Below are 20,435 nucleotides of genomic sequence, written 5' to 3' on the forward strand. Positions count from 1 at the left end.
TTCAACATTTCAGGCAGAAGCTCTGTTGAACAGGTAAAGGTAAAGGTAAAGGTAAAGGTAAAGGTAAAGGTAAAGGTAAAGGTAAAGGTAAAGGTAAAGGTATCCCCTGTGCAAGCACCGGGTCACGTCTGACCCTTGGGGTGACGCCCTCCAGCGTTTTCATGGCAGACTTAATACAGGGTGGTTTGCCATTCCCTTCCCCAGTCATTACCGTTTACCCCCCAGCAAGCTGGGTACTCATTTTACTGACCTCGGAAGGATGGAAGGCTGAGTCAACCTTGAGCCGGCTGCTGGGATCGAACTCCCAGCCTTATGGGCAGAGCTTCAGACAGCATGTCGGCTGCCTTATCACCCTGCGCCACAAGAGGCTCATATTTTAACAGGATGTCCTTTAAAATTAACATCTAATTTAAAATACTTTCTTGCATAAATAGAAAATAAATTTATTTATGGAGCAAGCTAATCTCGCCTGGCAGTGATCTGTCTTCATTTTGCAGACATCTAATGCATTTTAAATATATATATATGTGCAAAGCCATTGTCTATGTTATACTACAAAGATCAAAACTCAAAAAACCCCACCTGGCTTATTTTAACACTTGAGGAGCCCCAGGGTAGGCCATGGTGGACACGGTGGCAGTTAAGGGAGCTACAACGGGGAATCCATCCTGAAGTCATGACATCATTTCCAGTGTTTGCTGGAAGTGACATCACACAAATGCAAACCCAGCCCACTTTCGCCCTCACTAGTCATTGAGGGAGTGGCCTGCAGGAGAGGATTGTTAGGAGGTCTCTTCTCTTACTATACTGGGAAACCCGACATCCCTTTCTCAGTCGAATCTCCCTGACATGGTAGTTGTTATGAGGAGAAAATGGAGGACAGAATAATGAAATTGTAAGCTGCTTTGGGTCCCCATTCTGAAGAAAAATCTCCTGACAAGGATTCCTGCCCCTTATGTGGAACACATCCACATAAGGGGGGGGGATGGCTGGCACAGATTCCTTTTGCCCCCACTCCTCCATTGCCTCTCGCTTCCCCGGTGTCCTTCCTGACCCCTCCTGTCTCCCTCTCTCTCAGATACACACAGACACATACGGAGACACAGAGTCCTTTCCCCCCCTTGCCCTCTCCCCCCTTACCTATCACTTCCCCAACCTCGTCCCTGGTCCCTCCCCCCTCTCAGACACACACATACACACACACATCTAGATTCCTTCCCCTCCTTACCTCTCACAGTAGGAGGGCCGCTATGTTCAGTGGTCCTCCACTGCCTCACCTAGGCTACCTGTGACTGCTGGAGGGCTCCTTTGGGGATCTAGCAGCATATAGCTTGGTTGGCCTCCACGGGCACTGCCGCCACAGCTGGGCCGGCTTGTACTACCACTGTGGCTGCCATGAACTCTGTGGGTGGCATTGACATGATTGGGCCAGCTTGTGCTGCCATTGTGGCTGCCCTGGACTCGGTGGGCATTGCCCTCATGACTGGGCTGGCTTCCTCAGCCACCACCACCACTGATGGCTGCCTTCATGCCAGCTGCCTCCCAGGGTCTTCTGGCGTGCTCAGAGGGGTGGGACTCATGTCCGTCACATCCATGAGGTCTTCCGTTTCTCCGAGCGCTCCAGAAGATGTGTTCCATATCAGAAAGAAGAAGAGCTGGGATTTTTTTTACCCTGAATTTTACAACCTGAAGGAATCTCAAAGAGGTTTACAATCGCCTTCCCTTTTTCTCCCCATAACAGACACCCTGTGTGGTCGGTGGGGGTTGGGGGGGGGGAGAGAAGGACGGCTTAGTCAGTGAAACATTTCAGGCGCATCATTTACCTTGGAGTGAATAGTAAATGCTTCATCGAGTCATGAATCCGGCCCTTGTTTTAATTATGCAGCTTCCTGAATGTAGTTTTGTGGGACTTGAAAATAAGGCTCTGGTTCACCAAACACAGAATGGCCTGTGTCGTTCCTGGACCAAAACTGAAAATGGAGGCGTCTCTCTCTCAGCTTTACTTTCTTGTTTGTTGAAATTGTGACAGGGGGGGGGGGCGGGGATGGGACGGGGACTTTAATGTGGTTCAGCTCCCACAGAAGCTATCCGTCATGACCTTCTCAAAAGAGGGATGTGTGCCTGGAGTAAAGAGCTGGATAATTGTGATTATATCAAATATTTAGCCTCCCAGCATAAAGATATCACCCGTATAATCAGAAATTAGGCTGTCTGCCATCGGTCAGGGAAAGAAACCAGTTTTAAAGGGAACTGACTGCCTTACCCTCATGCCATTTAATCGTAAATCGGCACATTTATTTTTTCAGAATAAAACTGACGTCCCTGCTTAAGGAATTCTTACCAAGGTTTGTTTTAACAGACAAGGCACGATTCAGAACCACGCTGCTTGTGACATTGGTGTGCCTTGACTGGAATTCCAGAGAAGTTATTGGATTCTTTAAAAAGCACCCACTGGGGTCCCAAGAAGACTTGGAGCTGTGGTTTTTGGGGGAGTGGAACCCATACAGAAAAGGTTTTCTGGAAACCAGAGGGTTTAGAAGGTTCTTTGCATCAGGACAAAGAGAAAGAGCCACAGCTGAGGACTAAGGAAAACAGAGCTCCCATTTTAAGGTCAACCACAATTAGGACATTAATCAGATTAATCTTTCGATTGAAAAGCAGTTCTCAGTTGCACTTCCACAGTAGCCTTTTTTCAAAATAAAGAGTTTTCAATCCTTCTACTCCAAGCAACACCTCAGAGGAGGGATTCCTACGGACAGGAAGGAATGCTTCTTCTGAAGTGATACCTGTCTTGGTCACAAGGCTGCCAATTTCAGATTGGAGATTTTTTCCCCCAGGGTGGAGACTGGGAAGGACAGGGTTTGGGGAAAAGAGGGAGCTCAAGACAGAGCCATGGAGAGGAGAGAGGTCAACAGGGAGCTGTGGAGCCCAAAGCAGCCATATTCCCCAGGGAAATTGATCGCCATATCTGAAGATCAGTTGTAACTAGAGGACATCTCCAGGCTCCATCTTGAAGATGGCAACCCTATGTGACCAGCATACCACATCAGAAACAAAAGGATGCCTCTTCTCCCTGAGTACTCAAGCTTTGTTCACATTGTTGGCATAGATTTACTCCATTCAGTCTTATACAGTGAATTTATTAGCATTCCTACAGCCAAGCAATATCTCTGCCATTAGACCCTAGCACTTTAGAAGCCAAGGAAGATAACATGGTGTGCTACCCTGACTCAGACTGCTGGTCTGCAAGGTTAGCCCTTGAATTCTCTAACAAGGAGGGATGGGTACGGTTGTTACATCTTAATTTTAAAATACTGGTTTGGGGAAGGAGCTAAAGAAGGGCGTGGCACCAGATTTAAAAGTCTAGTAATGGCTGGAATCTGAGGGGTCATGTTGGTAAAGCCAGACAAGAGGAAACTAGATAGGACTCTTGATCCTTGAGTTGATTGGTTTTTCACACCACAACACTGTCTACCTGCCAGAACATGGTTTTACTGGTTGAACCAGTGAAGTTTTAATTGGCAACTCAAGGTACGGGATTGGCAATAGCTTCTGGTTTCAGCTGGAGTTACACAATGGTAGAAGACAAGCTGATTGGACACCATTTGATGAGATTCCAGTCATTATCTCAGTTCTAAAGAGCTCTTCTTTAAAAAAAAGACACACACACACACAACAACAACAACTATGCTTTATGACTAAAAGAACAACAGGATGTCTTAACTCTGGTTCAGCCAAAAATTCATCTGATTTGAATCCAGTGGACCAGTCAATGCTTTCTTGTTGAGCTTTTAAAAATAATTTCAATAGAAATGTTCTGTATCATCAGATGCTAGCATGATTGATTTTTGAAGATCTTCAAATGTTACCTTTTCAGAGGGAGAATTATAGGAAACTCTTGGGTTCAATGGCCTCCATCACAGTTCAGATCATTCTGCGATTTCGGAGCACCTGAACTGAACCCTACATACTAAACCCAAAGCTCAACGTTGCATTAACTGAAAATCCCCTTCGCTTGCCACTTTTGAAAAATAATTTGTTCATCTTTATCAGGGGTAGTCAAACTGCGACCCTGCAGATGTCCATGGACTACAATTCCCATGAGCCCCTGCCAGCATCTGCAGGGCCGCAGTTTGACTGCCCCTGGTCTTTATGGTAAATTGTGAACCACTCTTTGTTCACACCTGGGCGAAAGTCTGGTAGGATAGCAATATGTAGTGATTACAGGGTGCATAATTAGGAACAGAGACCCAAGTTCACCTATGAGATTTGAGCCCGTCATTCTCTCTCCATCTTTCCTACATTGCAGGGTTGTTATAAGGATAAAATGGAGGACAGGAGATCACTGTGCACTGCCGTTGGCTCCTTGAAGGAAGAACTGGATTTTAAAGGCCCACCTAATAAATCAATACTGTAGGGTGCGTGATATTGTTCTGCACCCCATATTTGGCTTCCATGGCTCAAATTGGCGATGCATGCTGTGAACCAACCTTCTTTTGGCTGCAGCCCTTTTCGGAACTTTTCTTGGGTTCCAGAGCCCCCTACAGTAGGTTGGCCCCTTGCAGAATGAGCTAGGCTTTAAAAAGGCCTAAACTAAGGCTGAATTAACTGGACTCGATGTACCTTGTCTTATATATACACAACACGGATTTCGAAGACATTCAACCAAGAGAAGCATGTGTGTTAATTTCTTCCCCTTGAATACATTAATTCAAACACACAGAAAGAAATGGATTACAAGATTTCTTTTCCTTTCCCCTGATGAAAGTCGAACTTTCTAGAAATTAACTACAGTATTTGCTGGCGTATAAGACTACTTTTCCCTCCTGAAAAACATGCCTCCAAGTGGGGGGGTCTCATATGCCGGGTGCACTTCAGTTGGGGTAGACATAGTTGCCCATAGTGGCCCATAGTAGTGTATTTTGAGTGGAAATGTTGAGGGGTCATCTTATACGCCCAGTCGTCTTATACGCCGGCAAATACGGTAAGTTATACGTGACGAAAAGAGTATTTCATTGGTTCAGTTATCAGGGCCCCCCATAAACTCCTTGAGCTTCCCTTCTCACATTCTGCAGTCTGCGGCCCCCTTCAAATGTGTCAGGGCCCCCCAAGGGGCCATAACCCCCCCCATTGAGAATGGCTGCTGTAGACCATCCACATTCCACCTGTAACTTAAATCTCTCCATTGTGCTTACCTGTCTGATACAATGCTATCTCGTCCTGTAAATTATATTTTCAGGTTTAATAAAGAAACAAATCAGGTGTTCTTGTTTAAATACTTGCCTTTCCTGGCAGGGCATTATCTGGGACACTTTGTAATCCTGAAGTTTCTTCTGCTGTGATGCTCACACCAGGGTCTTCTGCCTTCCCTTGCTCTTGGCTCTGGGCTTGCGTGTGGTTCTTGTCTTTCCCCTTTTCCAATCTGAAGAGTCTGTCGAAAAAGGTCAATTCTTTGGGCTTAGAGGAAGCAGCATTCTCCTCCTGGGACGAGGCTGGCTCAGAGAGTTCGATTTCAGTGAGGGATGCTTCGCTTAGGGTTTTATCTGCAGCTCCCTCGGGCACAGCTGCAGCGGGGAGATCCACCACCTCCCTCGTGGCTTTGTTTGCCGGGACTGCTGCCGAAGTGGCGTCCGGTGGAGCCAATGCAACCGAAGCATTTGTCGTCAGCTCTTCGGTACGTCCTGGTACGGGCCGTGCAAATGCAAAAGCAAAACGGGATTTGGCAGCTGGCGGGGCCACCTTGGCTTCCTTCCCGAGATTATTCCCGGGGGCCTCGGAGACGGGGATGATCTCCATTGTCTTTGGGGAAGAAACAGCCACATTATCCTGGACGCCGTTCGCTCTCGCATCCACTGCAAGTGCAAACAAGAAAACAGCCATTATCCCTCGAGACAGGAAAGAAACACCATTAATCTTAGCTGCTTGGATCTTTCAATGGACTGTCGACTGCCTGGCCTGAGTGTGCACTGCAGCCTTTTCAGACGCTACAGTCCACAGGTACTTGGAGGCCAACAACCACATGCAAATCCTTCCAGTTCTGCCAAGCTGATGGTGGAGGCCGGAGTTAACAGGGAGAAGATGCTGGCCTGGCTGTCTGGAAGGCCACCTGTAGGTAACATCTAAGTACTCCGACTGCCTCCTCAGGCAGATGTTTATAAGAACAGGTGGCTACAGGGTTTTAATTTATCGGACTGGCTGAATTTTACATCGAGATGTTAACATTTTAAACTTATACACTTTGTCTCTAATTTTATTTTAATCTGCTCTAAACCATTTTGAGACATGGTGATGTAAAAATCAAGAAATCAATAAATTATTATGTTGTCTGAAAGGGACAACATGTGGGTCTTCAGATTCAATAAACATGGACCAGAACTCTGAATAACCAGGTTTTCCAAAGAGGCTTTCCATGCATGCAGAATCTATTGGTTGCCCCATTCAAAAACTTGACCCCCTTGCAGATTTAGAGGACTGCAGGTACTGAGAATTCCTGATAAACCACAGTTGACAGGCTTCCATTTTGTGCAAGGTTGTCAACTCCAGGTTGGGGAATATCCGGCAATGTTGTGGGTGCAGCTTGAAGAAGGTGGGGTTTGGAAGAGGAAGGACTTCAGTGGGCTCTAATGCCACCAACATGGGCATTTTCTCTGGGGGAACTGATCTCTGTCACCTGGAGATCAGTTGTGACAGTGGCAGATCTCCAGCCAACACCTGAAGGTTGGCAACTGTAGGTATGCACAGTCATAACATCAACATGGCTAATGAACAGGCTTCCTTGGGAGGTGGTGGGTTCTCCATCTTTGGAGATTTTAAAACAGAGGCTGGAGAGCCATCTGATGGAGAGGCTGATTCTGTGAAGGCTCTAGGGGGTGGCAGGTTACAGTGGATGAGCGATAGGGTTGTGAGTGTCCTGCATAGTGGAGGGGGTTGGACTAGATGACCCAGCAGTCCCCTTCCAACTCTGTTATTCTATGATTCTAGGAATGTGTCATCCTCTTTATAATAGATGAGTTTTGACAGCAGCTTGCATGAGAATGTGGTCAAGACCTTCCATACTGTTATGGGTTTCCTTCTTGTGACCCACATTGGCATCACTTCAAATCATTGGCTTACAGGGGGAAAAAAAGAGGCTAAGAACGGCCTATAGCACTATTTAACTTGTGCATAATCTTTAGTGTGCGTACCTTATAGGATAAAAGAGCACCATTATTGTTTGTTATGAGAACACCGCATGAGAAATCTGATTGAAATGAACAGGAGTTAAACGAGGGTTTTGTGCAAAGCCATGTTGGCCTTCCTAACATTCTCACCCTGCATAGAATCCCAGATCCACTTCCTGAGATGGTTGTACTTGCCCCATTTGAGAATTATCCATCCCATTCACAAGGTAGGGGACTGTGCTAGTTACTTGCCACATCTTCCTCAAGTGGCCTACTGCACCCTTTGAGAATTCGAGTCCTACAGCAACGGTCCAAAAATTTGCCATTGCCTCATTAGTCAAGCTGCAAACTGTGGCAGATTTTGGCTTCAAAATGAAACCACGTCACTTATCTAAGAGCAGCCAAACACAGAGATAAAAGCAGGTCATGGTAGATTGACGCGCCTTTGATTTCAGAAGCAGCATCTGAAGCGAAAGCAAGAAAATGTTTTCTAAGGGTATTTCTTAAAACAGCTGTGAAAAGATCTGAGCCAAGGGGATCAGTGAAGAGTAGAAGCAAGGAGAGGGAGAGATACGAGGCCAGTGACTTTACAAAGTGAAAACAGAAACACAAAATTCATGAAAGTAATTTGTGCATTTCCTTACACAACCACCAGCAAAATGACAAAGGCTGTGGATAGCTGTACTCCGTAGTCCAAATTAAAACCCCAAATCAATGTAATGCCTTGAATTAAGATCAACCAAAACAACAGAAGCAGTAGCTCTGTCTGTGTTACAAGGAACACGTGTACAATCTAGCACGGCTCACAACAAAAAGGAGACAAATCAAGCAAGAGGCCAGGAACCCAAACCAAAAACATCTATAGCAGTGGTTCCCAACCCTCGGTCTGGAGACCGGGATCGGTCCGTAGATCATTTGGTATCGGGCCGTGGCTCCTCCTCATCCTCCTCCCTGGCTGCTGCCTTGGGGGCTGCCCTGCCACTCTGCTGCTGGCTCATCTTTGGTGCTTTCCAATGGCTAACATGGCTGGGGCTCCCCCTCGTCGTGGCACTACGCAGATGCTGCTGGCAGCGCCCCCCAGTGGGTGGCGGGAAGTCAGGGGTGCCAGTGGGGAAGCAAGTGGAACAGGGGCTCAGGCGGCGGCAATGTCCCTTGAAAAAAGACTCCCCCCCCCACCGGGCCTCAGTAAAATTGTCAAGTATTGACCGGTCCCCGGTGATAAAAAGGTTAGGGACCACTGGTCTATAGGCCTATTGGGGTTGGGCCATAAAGTTTAAATAAATCAGGGGATCAGTGGCAATACCAGGAGATCTCCAGGCAGCTCCTTGAGGCTGGCAATCCTAGCTGGAACTCTAGACCCAGCCTGTGATCTGTATTATGCCTAAAGAAACTAAGTCACTTGTAATGACCAAAAAAAAGCTTTTAGAAACTGAACTGAGTCAACTTCATTGCATCAAGCTTGAGCTCTTGGCTGTACAATTGGGGAAAGGAAAGTAGTAGGCAGCCATCGATGCATCATTGACTAACTGGGCTGATTGTGTTATGTTAACAGACTGACACACTCACTACACCCCTTTACTAAACACACCATTGAATACACAGCATCACTCCGGTTGCTGAGAAAGCCAGGAAGTATCAGGTATTCCAGATGCAGCAGGAGAGCTGCTACATTTAGGATTGCCAACCTCCAAGGATCTCCTGGGATTACAACTAATCTCCAGGTGAGAGAGATCACCTGGAAGGCGGATCCTAGCATTATGCTTTATTGAAGTCCCTCCTCTCTGCAAACACCACCTTCCTTGGACTCTGCCTCTCAAATCTCCAGGTCTTTTCCAAGCTGATGCTGGCAGTTCTAATTATATTCCATGTAGAAAATCCCAGGTTTGATCCCTGGTATCTCCAGTTAAACAAGCAGGTGATGGGAAACAGATTCAGGACAGATAAAATGGAGTACTTATTAATGAGATCTAGGGTGACCTCCGCCTGAGCCTGCCCCCAAGTACTCTGAGTGGTGGCGAGCTGTTTGACACATGCTCTGAAAATTGATTCCAACCCCTTGCAAGCTATTCCTTGGGACCTGGTGGAACATCTGTGTTTTACAAGCTCTGCAGGGAAAAAACATAGTTTGTGTTACGTCTGAACTGGGCTTGTGAGAAGTGTATGGAGTAGTTTCTACAATCGGGAGAACAGTGTCTCCCCAGGGCCATTTCACATTGGGATACGGGACCAGGGGCAGCATGTATAAGGAAGATTTTCTGCCCCTCTCCCTGCAGTCCCAAACCAAAATGGGCTGCAACAAAGCTGATAATTACATTTGGGAAAAAAATTATGGAGAATTCCAAACACCGAACGTTTCATCCGCTCAGGGGCAGATATATAAACAGTGTAATCTAGCGTGACATCCCTGTGATTGTGCCTTAATGAGAAATTAGACACAAGAGAGAGGCAGGCAGGTGAGAACACAGGGGAAAGATTTTCCCTTTAACTGAAAACAAAGCACAGAAGACAGGGTGACAAATTTTTGTATGAATCAGAACCAAGTCAAATACCATTAATCATTTCACGCTAACACCCACAGTTCATACATGAGTTTGACATATCAGCTTTTTGTACTAAAACAACATGCCTCCACCTCAGTACACAATACATGCGCACACACAAATAGTCCAGAAAGTCCAGAGAACAGAAATTTAAGGATCTGAGGAGACGAAGTGTTGTTTCCAATGTCATACTCCAAAAATTATGAGAATCAAAATAGTGTGGTCCTGAGACTGCTGTGGGGGAGGAATATCATAAAGGAAAACTGAGAGTTGCTTAATGCATAATCACACGCACTGCGCATGTCACGACAACACGCCTATTGAGCAGGACTCGGGGCTCGAGAGGAGCCTGAATTACCTACTCTCCACCTTGTCAGTCACTTTTGACATTAGCTTAACACGCTTTCATTTGACTTTTGAACGGCACCCATCCTATTTTGGGACTACACAGTTTCGCTCTGAGTGTCTTGCATCCACAGGGACTTTTCTGTGGCCAACAAGATTTCCATCTGTGGAGAGCCAATTTCCTGCTTGGCCCCCACTCACTGCAGTCAAAGCGCTCCACAGACAGACCTCCTTCTGCATTACCACTGCATTATTACATGATGATAAAGTTACACAGTAACAAGAACCCTCATTTCTGCAAGCTATACCCAGTAGGATAGACCAGTCATTCTCAGCGAGGGCTGTATGGCCCACTGGGGGGCTCTGGCATATGTGAAGGGAGCCACAAATTGAAAAATGTGAGAAGGGGAGCCCAAAGGGTTGGGGAGGCTAGTAACTGAACCAATGAAATACCTTTGTTGTCATGTATGGCATCATTAATTGCTAGAAAGCTCAACCTTTATCAAGAGAAAGAAAAAGAAATGGTGTAATCTGTTCCTTTGGGTGTACTTGAATTAATTAATTAATTTCAAGGGGGGAAAAACTGAATGCACATGGTTCTCTTGGTTGAATGTTCAAGAAATCTGTCTTGCATATATATATGTGTGTGTGTGTGTGTATGTATATATATATGCATATATATATATATATATATATATATATATATATATATATATATATATATATATATATGTATGTATGTATGTATGTATGTATGTATGTATGTGTGTATGTATGTATGTGTGTATGTATGTATGTGTGTATATATATATATATATATGACAGGGTACATTGAATAGCGTTCATTCACTCTTAGTTTAGGCCTTTTTAGCCTAGCTCATTGCACAAGCAGTCAGCCTAGCCCTGAGAAGAGCTCCTAAAAGGAATATGGCCAAAAATGGTTGAGAATGGCTGGTATATTCACCATCCGAGATGCGGTTTCTCTATGTCTCAAACTGATTCTCTGTACCCTGAATTTACCTTTACACACACCTTTATGAACTCATCAATCATGCAAAGCCCTGCAGCTCTGGAGCAAGCAGGTGTTTCTTCAGGGTGTGTGATTAGTCTTGTGGTGTTTGTCTTGCATGGTTTTATCTCATGCCTTTTTTAGCTCCTAGTTTTCGCCCTCACTCATGATGACTAAAAGATCAACCCTAAAGAGGTCTGCTGAGAGAATCATAGAATCATAGAATCAAAGTGTGTATCCAACCTTTGCTTGAAGACTGCCAGTGAGGGGGAGCTCACCACCTCCTTAGGCAGCCTATTCCACTGCTGAACTACTCTGACTGTGAAATTTCTTTTCCTGATATCTAGCCTATATCGTTGTAAGGTAAAGGTAAAGGTATCCCCTGTGCAAGCACCGAGTCATGTCTGACCATTGGGGTGATGCCCTCTAGCGTTTTCATGGCAGACTCAATACAAGGTGGTTTGCCAGTGCCTTCCCCAGTCATTAGCGTTTACCTCACAGCAAGCTGGGTACTCATTTTACTGACCTCAGAAGGATGGAAGGCTAAGTCAACCTTGAGCCGGCTGCTGGGATTGAACTCCCAGCCTCATGGGCAAAGATTTCAGACAGCTGCCTTACCACTCTGCGCCACAAGAGGCTCTTATCGTTGTACTTGTAGTTTAAACCCATTACTGCGTGCCCTCTCCTCTGCAGCCAACGGAAACAGCATCCTGCTCCTTTTCTCCAGGCTGAACATTCCCAAGTCCCTCAACCTATCTTCATAGGGCTTGGTCCCTTGGCCCCAGATCATCCTCGTCGCTCTCCTCTGTACCCTTTCAATTTTATCTACGTCCTTCTTGAAGTGAGGCCTCCAGAACTGCACACAGTACTCCAGGTAAAGGAGGATCTAGCTCTGCTTCAGCGGCGTTTCTATCACAGGAAAATGCTTTTAGGCGCATTTCCGCATGTCGGCAAAAATAGCGTTATGCCAGTTGATTGGTGTAGCGCTAAACATTATCGTGTTTCCTGGCCCCTCCTCACCTTTTTGCTGTCTCGCTCTAGTTTGCCACCTTTTCGCACTTCTCACCCTCCACATCACCTGCTGGAAATGGCGGAAGAGAGCAACGTGCTTTACACATGACTCTCTTCTGCCTGTCAATCAAGCCAGGTACCCAATAACCTTTCTCTTTGTTTTAAAGGTTTTAAATAGCAATGCCTGCTATTTTTTTCTTAAATTCATAGTTGTCAGTTGAAATGCCTCTAATCATAGATGCAAAATGCATTTTGAGCACCACCCCTTATAGAATCAGGAGTCTTGATATTTAAAAACAATTATTTTCTTTCCTGGTTTTTTTTGGGGGGGGCACTTTAGAGAGGCATATTTTGTATCACAACTTTGGGGAGGGGGAATTATTTCTGGCATAGCCTGCATGCTTGTCCACCTATTTGTTGCTCCAGGATGTTGTTGTTAATTGCGAAGTCATGTCTGACTCATCGCAATCCCATGGACAATGATCCTCCAGGCCTTCCTGTCCTCTACCATTCCCTGGAGTCCATTTAAGCTCACACTGACTGCTTCAGTGACTCCATCCAGCCACCTCATTCTCTGTTGTCCCCTTCTTCTTTTGCCCTCAATCGCTCCCAGCATTAGGCTCTTCTCCAGAGAGTCCCTTCTCATGAGGTGGCCAAAGTATTTGAGTTTCAAAGGGGGCCACACACTGAATGTTCCAGGATGTTAGCCATTTTTAAAAAGACATTCCTGTCCCTGGGAACAAGGGAGAGGGAGGCGGGTGTTCTCACCAAATCCTGCACACTCCAAGCTCCACCCCCAAAATATCCAGGGATTTCCCAGCCTGGATCTAGCAACCCTATGTGTGATCAATACAGCATGGTAACACTTATACAATACACGGAAATAGGCAGAACAGAACTTCCTCTCTGTAACATACCTGTTTCACCCTTTGTCAAAGAAATCTGTAGCGTCTCAGTAGTGATAGGTCCATTCTTAATATTGTCAGGAGGTTCAGAAGAGATCTAGAGCATCAAAATTTGGTTAGTCATGGGAATCTTCTTTGAACTGTACAAAGGGATTACATGCAACGGACAAAATTGGTAGATACGTTTAGAAACCATTTTAGGGGCCACTCAATGCCTTTTGGACACAGTAGATTGAGTCGTGGTGATATTAAACACACCCAAATTAAAGGTGTGGTCTCTTATTGAGGTTCTACTGAACCACCAGAAACCATATTTGAAGGTGCGAGTATCCTTGAGGCTCCACTGAGCCACAAACTATCGCCAATTGAAAAAGATCCATTTCAGGTCAAATCATCTTCCTTTGTGAATTCTACAGTCCTTTCCTGATGCCTTTGAGGATTCCTCTACAAGCAGTACATTTTTTGGGGGGGAAAAAATGCAGGTTAGTTTTTGTCGGTAAATAATTTTTTTATTGTAGGGGAATCCTCTTCCCATCTGCTGTACCACGTTGCTTTCCACAGGGCCTGCAAGGTGGAGCTCTTCCGCCAGGCGTATGGTTGAGGCCAGGGTGGAGTTCCGGTATTCTATCTGAGGATCCCCCCCATGGTCCAGCCAAATATGCCACCTCACTCCCAATGGAAGACCTGGCCTCCGGCTGGATGTGGAGGGAAGGGGATGGGAGTAATTAGAATCATAGAATCATAGAGTTGGAAGGGGCCATACAGGCCATCTAGTCCAACCCCCTGCTCAACGCAGGATCAGCCCAAAGCATCCTAAAGCATCCAAGAAAAGTGTGTATCCAACCTTTGCTTGAAGACTGCTAGTGAAGGGGGAGCTCACCACCTCCTTAGGCAGCCTGTTCCAGATAAATTACAAGGTTTATGTGATCGCCTGCCGCCTTTGTTGTTGTAAGGGAGGATTTTATGGGGTTTTACTGTATTTTAATGTTTTATTGCTGTGAACCGCCTCAAGACCATTGGGAGAGCGGCAGTATATAAACTGAAAAATAAATAAATGAATTGAAACAACCACAACAAAACCCTGGAAAGTTATTATAAAAGTACTATGAATGCTAACTGTCTTCACCAGTAGAGTTGGCAAAAGGACAAATCCCACCCCCTCCTGTGCCTTTAATTAGAGGCCTAATGAGTGGAAACAGGCAGCTGAAGATTTTCAGGGCATGGTGGGAAACCGCATCCCATAAACCATGGGGAACCAGGGGTGAGGACTGCTTCCTTTCAGTATCCGATCCTGAACAAAGACATTGGGCAAGTGACCTTTGTCTTAATACCTGAATACAAATACTAGAAAACCACATCTAAGCAGAAAATCCAGATTCTAATCCCATACTGTGTAGTTGGCTAGCTTCTTCGTTCCAAACATCCCATCTCAGTCTTTAAACATCTCTGGTATTAACTGTGTTACAGCAGGGCTTATGTTGGGCAGTTAAAGACCAAGGTTGTCAATTTGATTTCTCCAGAGGGCTACGTTCAAGCCAACCATGACTGAGCTTTTGGCTGAAAATTACCTCTGCGTATGACGTTCTGTGAATGATTTCTTGATCCGAAGGTTCCTCTTCTTTCGTTAATGTGTTCCCCATACTGCCTGCATTTGAGAAAACCCAAGTTGACGTTTAGGAAATGCAGGAGTGAATGCACACGAAGCTGCCCTACACTGAATTGGATCACTGGTCGACCAAGGTCAGTATCTGCTCAGACTATCCATGACTTTCCAGGGTCTACCAGGTCCTGAATTGGAGGTCCTGGAGATTGAACCTGGGACCTTCTGCATGCCAAGCAGATGCTCTGCCACTGAGCCACCTCTCACACAGGGATCCGACACGTTCTCAAATGGACTGATTTTCGATGCGACTCCGGAATTGAGAATGCAACTGATCCTTATATAGGATTATGCCATGATTCATTTCTTTAAACAGTGTAGGTGCTGCATCTCCAGGGACCTTCCCAAGATAGCTCATGAATGAAAACAATTCAAGAAAACAAAAAGCATAAAAAACAATCCCATAACAAAAACAGTGTAAGCATAAAAACAATCCCGAGTCAGCGTATTTCCCCACAGGGGAAGAAATGGAAGCAGGAGGGAAGTGGAATTGGTGATATTTGCAGAGGCCAATCTGCAAATGGGCAAAATCAACAATTTCCCATGTGTCATTTCCATCGTGGCCTCCCCCCTATGGAACTGGCCTGCCGGAGGAGGTCACAGGGTGTCTGTCTTGGAGAGAGGAAGGGAAGGCGGTTGTAAGCTGCTTTGAGACTCCTTTGGGTAGAGAAAAGCGGTGCATGAAAACATACTCTTCTTTTAAATATCCAGGCCTGCTTTTGTCACATGTCAGGCGGGCTCTTGGTTATTGCACAAAAGCTGGGTTGGCAGCTTTGAGTCATCTGAGCCATTTCAAGACCCAAACATCTGGCACGATACACTTAATGGCTACGTCTAAGGGAGGAAGTCTGATTGCTAAATTCAGGCTTATTCAGCAGGTCTGGATCATGAGTCTGGAACCCAGAAGTTTTGGGTATCATATTACATTCTGCAATGTGAAACTGGCGGCGGGGGGGGGGGGGAGATACGTTGAACACGTGTCTACCTGTTGCTAAAATAAATATCCGGTTACACACCCCACAAATGTTTGGAAAGGGATTCCACCTGTGTGCTTGCCAGGGACAGACTGCATAAAGGTGGGGAAGAGATTTCAGAAACGCCAATCTTTATTTCTATGTTTGCAGTTTAGCAGAGGCAGAGAGGAGAGTCCACTGTGCAACTAGTGCCAATGTTCAGGAATGATCCTTTAAAAAAAAATACACCCTTGCTGATTTCTGCCAATTAAAGGGACGAAAGCCAGCCGGGCCGCTTTTCTTCTGGCCGGCTGTTAGCCTGGAGACAATTCCCAAGGTCATACAATTCAAAGAAGAGCAAATGGATCTAGTGGGTATGGAAAGGAAGGGGGAGGGGGTGGACTATCTTTGCTTTTTAAAAGTTTGCCTGCTGCTAAGTTGACAGCAAAGGGTAGGGACTGGAATGAGTCAGGCTAAGCAAACAAGAACCACCCTTGAGCAATACAAACTGGGGCACCGCTGGGCTCCTACCATCTTTCCAGCCCGTAGGACTTCCACTTGACTACAGAATGCTCAGAACAAAACACTATTGGGATTCCATGGGGGGCGGGGAGCAGCTTTGGGTGGGAAATATGGAGTAAAAAGCCTGGCTGGTGGAGAAAGGGTTAAGAACCCCACCTTGCTGTTAGTTCTCCAAAATGGTACTTCCCAAATGTATGTTTCTTTGGATAAAACTGGCACTCAAGCGGCTTCCCTTTTTCTTTAGTAGCCAGGGGAAATCTGCTTAGGTGACCGGGTTAATGTCCAAACCCTAACACAATGTTGTTCTTGTAGAACTGTGGAAATCCCTGTCTGGTACAGTTCATTCAAGTGGATCACTGGTGGGAGCAGAAGGAAGGAAGGAATTGGAAGGAAGGAAGGAATTGGAAGGAAGGAAGGAATTGGAAGGAAGGAAGGAAGGAAGGAAGGAAGGAAGGAAGGAAGGAAGGAAGGAAGGAAGGAAGGAAGAAAGAAAGAAAGAAAGAAAGAAAGAAAGAAAGAAAGAAAGAAAGAAAGAAAGAAAGAAAGAAAGAAAGAAAGAGGGAATTATGCATCATTCAAAATGATTAAACATGAGAGACTTTAAAGGTAAAGGTATCCCCTGTGCAAGCACCGAGTCATGTCTGACCCTTGGGGTGACGCCCTCTAGCGTTTTCATGGCAGACTCAATACGGGGTGGTTTGCCAGTGCCTTCCCCAGTCATGACCGTTTACCCCCCAGCAAGCTGGGTACTCATTTTACCGACCTCGGAAGGATGGAAGGCTGAGTCAACCTTGAGCCGGCTGCTGGGATTGAACCCCCAGCCTCATGGGCAAAGCTTTCAGACAGCTGCCTTACCACTCTGCGCCACAAGAGGCTCTGAGAGACTTTAAATTCCACCAAAAAACTCATCTGCTCTATGAGTTTGTTCTGTTCGTAACAGAAATGAAGCTTGAGCATGTGTTTGGTCTCCCATCATCCCTTGTTATTCTTGCCTCACTTTTAGCTCTCTCCTTAGGTTTCTATTGTAAGCTAATTGGGGTAGAGGCCTTTTTGCCTATGATACTTTAGGAAGCACCATCTGCATTGGTAGGGCATAATAAGGGCGGGTCAGATCCAACCTATGATTTCCACCAACAGAAAGGGAGGTCGTTTGCACGGATTCCCTCCCCCCCTTGGCGATTCCCCCTGCATGCTGTTCTGCAGGAGGCACACGTACCCCAGGAGGGGTATTTTGGGCTGCTGCAGGAAGATTGTTCCAACCCCCCCTTCTTGACTTGGCACTAAAACAACTGTACACTTGATTTTGGCCTGCTCTTTAGAGATTTGCTTGGGTCAATTCTCTGCTCTGGTGTGGTTCTCACATAACAATGACAAGAGGCAAGAATCATTTATACATCTTGGTCTGATGCAGAGGATTAGTTCTGTCAGCTGTTCACATACAGTGAAATGACAATGATGAAGAAGAGCCGCTTTTCTTAATACCCTGCTTTTCATTACCCAAAAGAATATGAAAGTGGCTTATAAACACCTTTCCCTCCCTCTCCCCACAACAGACACCCTGTGAGGTAGGTGGGGCTGAGAGAGCTCTAAGAGAGCTGCTCTGCAAGCACAGCCCTGTGACTAGGTCACCCAGCTGGCTGCATGTGGAGGAGAGGGGAATCAAACCCAGCTCGCCAGATTATAGTCTGCCATGAACCCCTGTCAATATAGAACTTTCCAGTTGGGACAAGACCCAGTAAGGTTGTCAAACTCCACTTAAGATCTGGAGATCTCTTACAGTTATAGCATATCTCCAGCCCACAGAAATCAGTTCCCCTGGAGAAAAGAAATAGCTGTTGCGGAATGTGGAATCCATGGCATGACAAAGCTGCCCAAATCCTGCTCTTTCTGGCCTCCAGCTCCAATTCTCCGGGAATCTCCCAACTTGATTTCATGGAGGGTTTGTGTCACCAACACAGTCCTGATTGTTGTTTCCTACCATGGAATTGATGTCAGTTTGGACTCACTCTGCTTGATTTCCCATTTCTACTTCTCTTCAGTTCCCATTTGTAAATCAGGAACAACACTGGCCTACCTTGTAGGATTGTTGTGTGAATTACTGAGATGCAAATGAGTATACATTGCTGAGAGGAACCTAAGTATGCATTGCTGAGATGATCATAAGCAGTTACAGCACGGTGGGAACCGTTATCCAAGTTAGGGGCTGGGGCTTCTGTTACATTTTATACCAACCTTCTTCTACAATAACCCGATGAAGGAGGTTAGCACCATCTTAGCTGAATGGTAGAACAGGTGCTTCCAATTGAGTCTTTGCAATCTTAAGCTGGACCGCCCACTGACCAACTGAGTGGCTGAATGGTGTAATGGCTAGAATTCTGGTGGGCTCGGAATGGACAGATCAAGGTCCAAATGATCTTGGTATGGTCACATTCACTGTCCATCTGCTTCACATTCCTCTCAGGATTCTTGTGAGAAGGAAGCATAATAGCTCCTTGTTAGCGACACAGAGGGAGGTCATATAGAGTTTTGGATAGTATAGTGGGCGTAGTGGTTAAAAGCAGTGGCTTCTAATCTGGTGAACTGGTTTTGACTCCCTGCTCCTCCACATGCAGTCTGCTGGATAACCCTGGGCTTGTCACATCCCTGAAAGTGCTGTTCTCACAGAGCAGTCCTGTCAGGGCTCTCTCAGCCTAACCTACCTCACAGGGGTGTCTATTGGGAGAGGAAGGGAAGGTGATTGTATGCTCCTTCAGACAGTGAAAAGCGGGGTATAAAAAACAACTCTTCTTCTTCTTCTTCTTCTTCTTCTTCTTCTTCTTCTTCTTCTTCTTCTTCTTCTTCTTCTTCTTCTTCTTGAGCAGAGCTTCCATTTTTGGTCATATCACCATCAGCTTTTCCTCTGTTAATTTCCACCTCAAAGCAGTGGGGAGAGGATTTCATTCTCGGAGTTCTGGTTTGTTTCCTCCAAATCCGATGGCTATATAAACATGGACTGGCTCTCTCGACTGTTCCAGCGCGCACACAAGCCGCGAGCTGCACGCTGAGCTATTCCTTGGGATCTTGCTGTTCCCCTGGTCCCTCTTGAACGACTTGGGTGGGTAATTTATGCCTTTGCCCGGGCCCTCTCTCCTATCAGACACCTGAGTTGTGCGGAACAATCTCCGTTTCCCCAGTGGCGCATTTTGGCATTAATCTTTGAGGCACCAACCCCCAGTGGGTGTGGGGAGGGGAGTCATAAAAGCCCCACAAGCCATGCTGGCAAGCAAACAAAACTCCACTCTGGGAAGCTGGCCGAGAATTCCTCCAAAAGATTTGTCCCCCACAGTTTTCCGAAGGGCTCAGGGCAGAGAAGAAGGAAAGAAAGAAGGAGTGTATGTGTCTATGTGTGAAATTGGACAGCACCCATTTGATTCTCCTCAATCATCCCCCAAAGAAACAATGCAAAGGAGAGAATCGCTTACCTGATGCCGCTCTTCAGCCCACAGCCTAGCAGTGCCGAGTTCCCCGTGGAGCTGTTCAGGCAGAGGTCTGGACTGAGAGAGCCCTTCCCAGTGGTCAGCAAACGCCTCACCTCACCTTGAGCAATCTTCGGAACGAAACCTCACAACGGCAAAGTGAAACCACACCGACAGGGTGGAGTTTGCGCCACTCAGCTGCCCTGCTAAACTATTTTCTCCACCTGGCTGGCAGGGCAACCCAAACCTGTTCGGTTAAAGGCACACGGTGTGCTTCCCCCTCCCGCCCCAAAAAACACAAATGGTTCTTTTTAAAGAAACGGCTTGTGCAGCCGATTATGCAACTCCGCTAGGGGAGATGCCTAGAAAGGACAGAAGGAAAATAGAAGACACTGTTTGAGTGAACCTCCTTCCAGCTTTGCTCCTAAGAAGGAACCCCAGGACTGTCCAATGTCATCGGCTCTCAGAAGCTAAGCAGGGATGGCCTTTGGACGGGAGACCACTGAGGAATATCTGGGGTGTGAGGCAATGTTGGGAAGGGGCAAATGAAATCTCAGCCTCTCTTGTCTTGAGAACCCCACAGGGTCCCCATCAGCCAGCTGTGACCTGATGGGGAAGAAAGGGGGAATGATTGCTGCATCATGTGGCAGGACCCAGAAGAGGCAGCATTGAAATACACGAACGAATCTCTTTTGTACTATCTGGGAATGTTTCTCCAAGGAGAGGTAAAGGTTAAGAGAAGGCTTCCTGATAGCTTTTAAGTGAGACAGCTGTCAAAACTGGGAAGCGTATCCTGCTATAGCTACCTGTCCGTCAAGGCATAGTTGACTTATTGTAATCCCGTAGGATGTTTAGGACAAGCGGTGTGCAGGGGT

The 20,435-nt window shown here is 46.2% G+C and overlaps 1 protein-coding gene across 4 annotated transcripts in view; it reads right to left on the minus strand.

Annotated features, from left to right (window-relative positions):
- The window catches only part of BCAS1 (brain enriched myelin associated protein 1), a 59,618-nt gene extending 39,897 nt beyond the window's left edge, over positions 1-19,721 (minus strand). For 3 of the 4 annotated variants that reach the window (XM_077335653.1, XM_077335654.1, XM_077335651.1), the window contains exons 1-4: positions 19,567-19,721; positions 14,539-14,615; positions 12,983-13,067; positions 5,284-5,852 (exon numbers count right to left, since the gene is read on the minus strand). In XM_077335653.1, coding sequence (XP_077191768.1) covers positions 5,284-5,852; positions 12,983-13,067; positions 14,539-14,610 — 726 coding nt within the window. In that variant the 5' untranslated portion in view covers positions 14,611-14,615; positions 19,567-19,721. The remainder of the gene's footprint in view (positions 1-5,283; positions 5,853-12,982; positions 13,068-14,538; positions 14,616-19,566) is intronic. The other variant, XM_077335652.1, reaches the window with a different exon arrangement.
- Positions 19,722-20,435: the final 714 nt, after the last annotated feature.

This window comes from Paroedura picta, chromosome 4 (genome assembly GCF_049243985.1).
Source record: "Paroedura picta isolate Pp20150507F chromosome 4, Ppicta_v3.0, whole genome shotgun sequence".
Lineage (NCBI taxonomy): Eukaryota > Metazoa > Chordata > Lepidosauria > Squamata > Gekkonidae > Paroedura > Paroedura picta.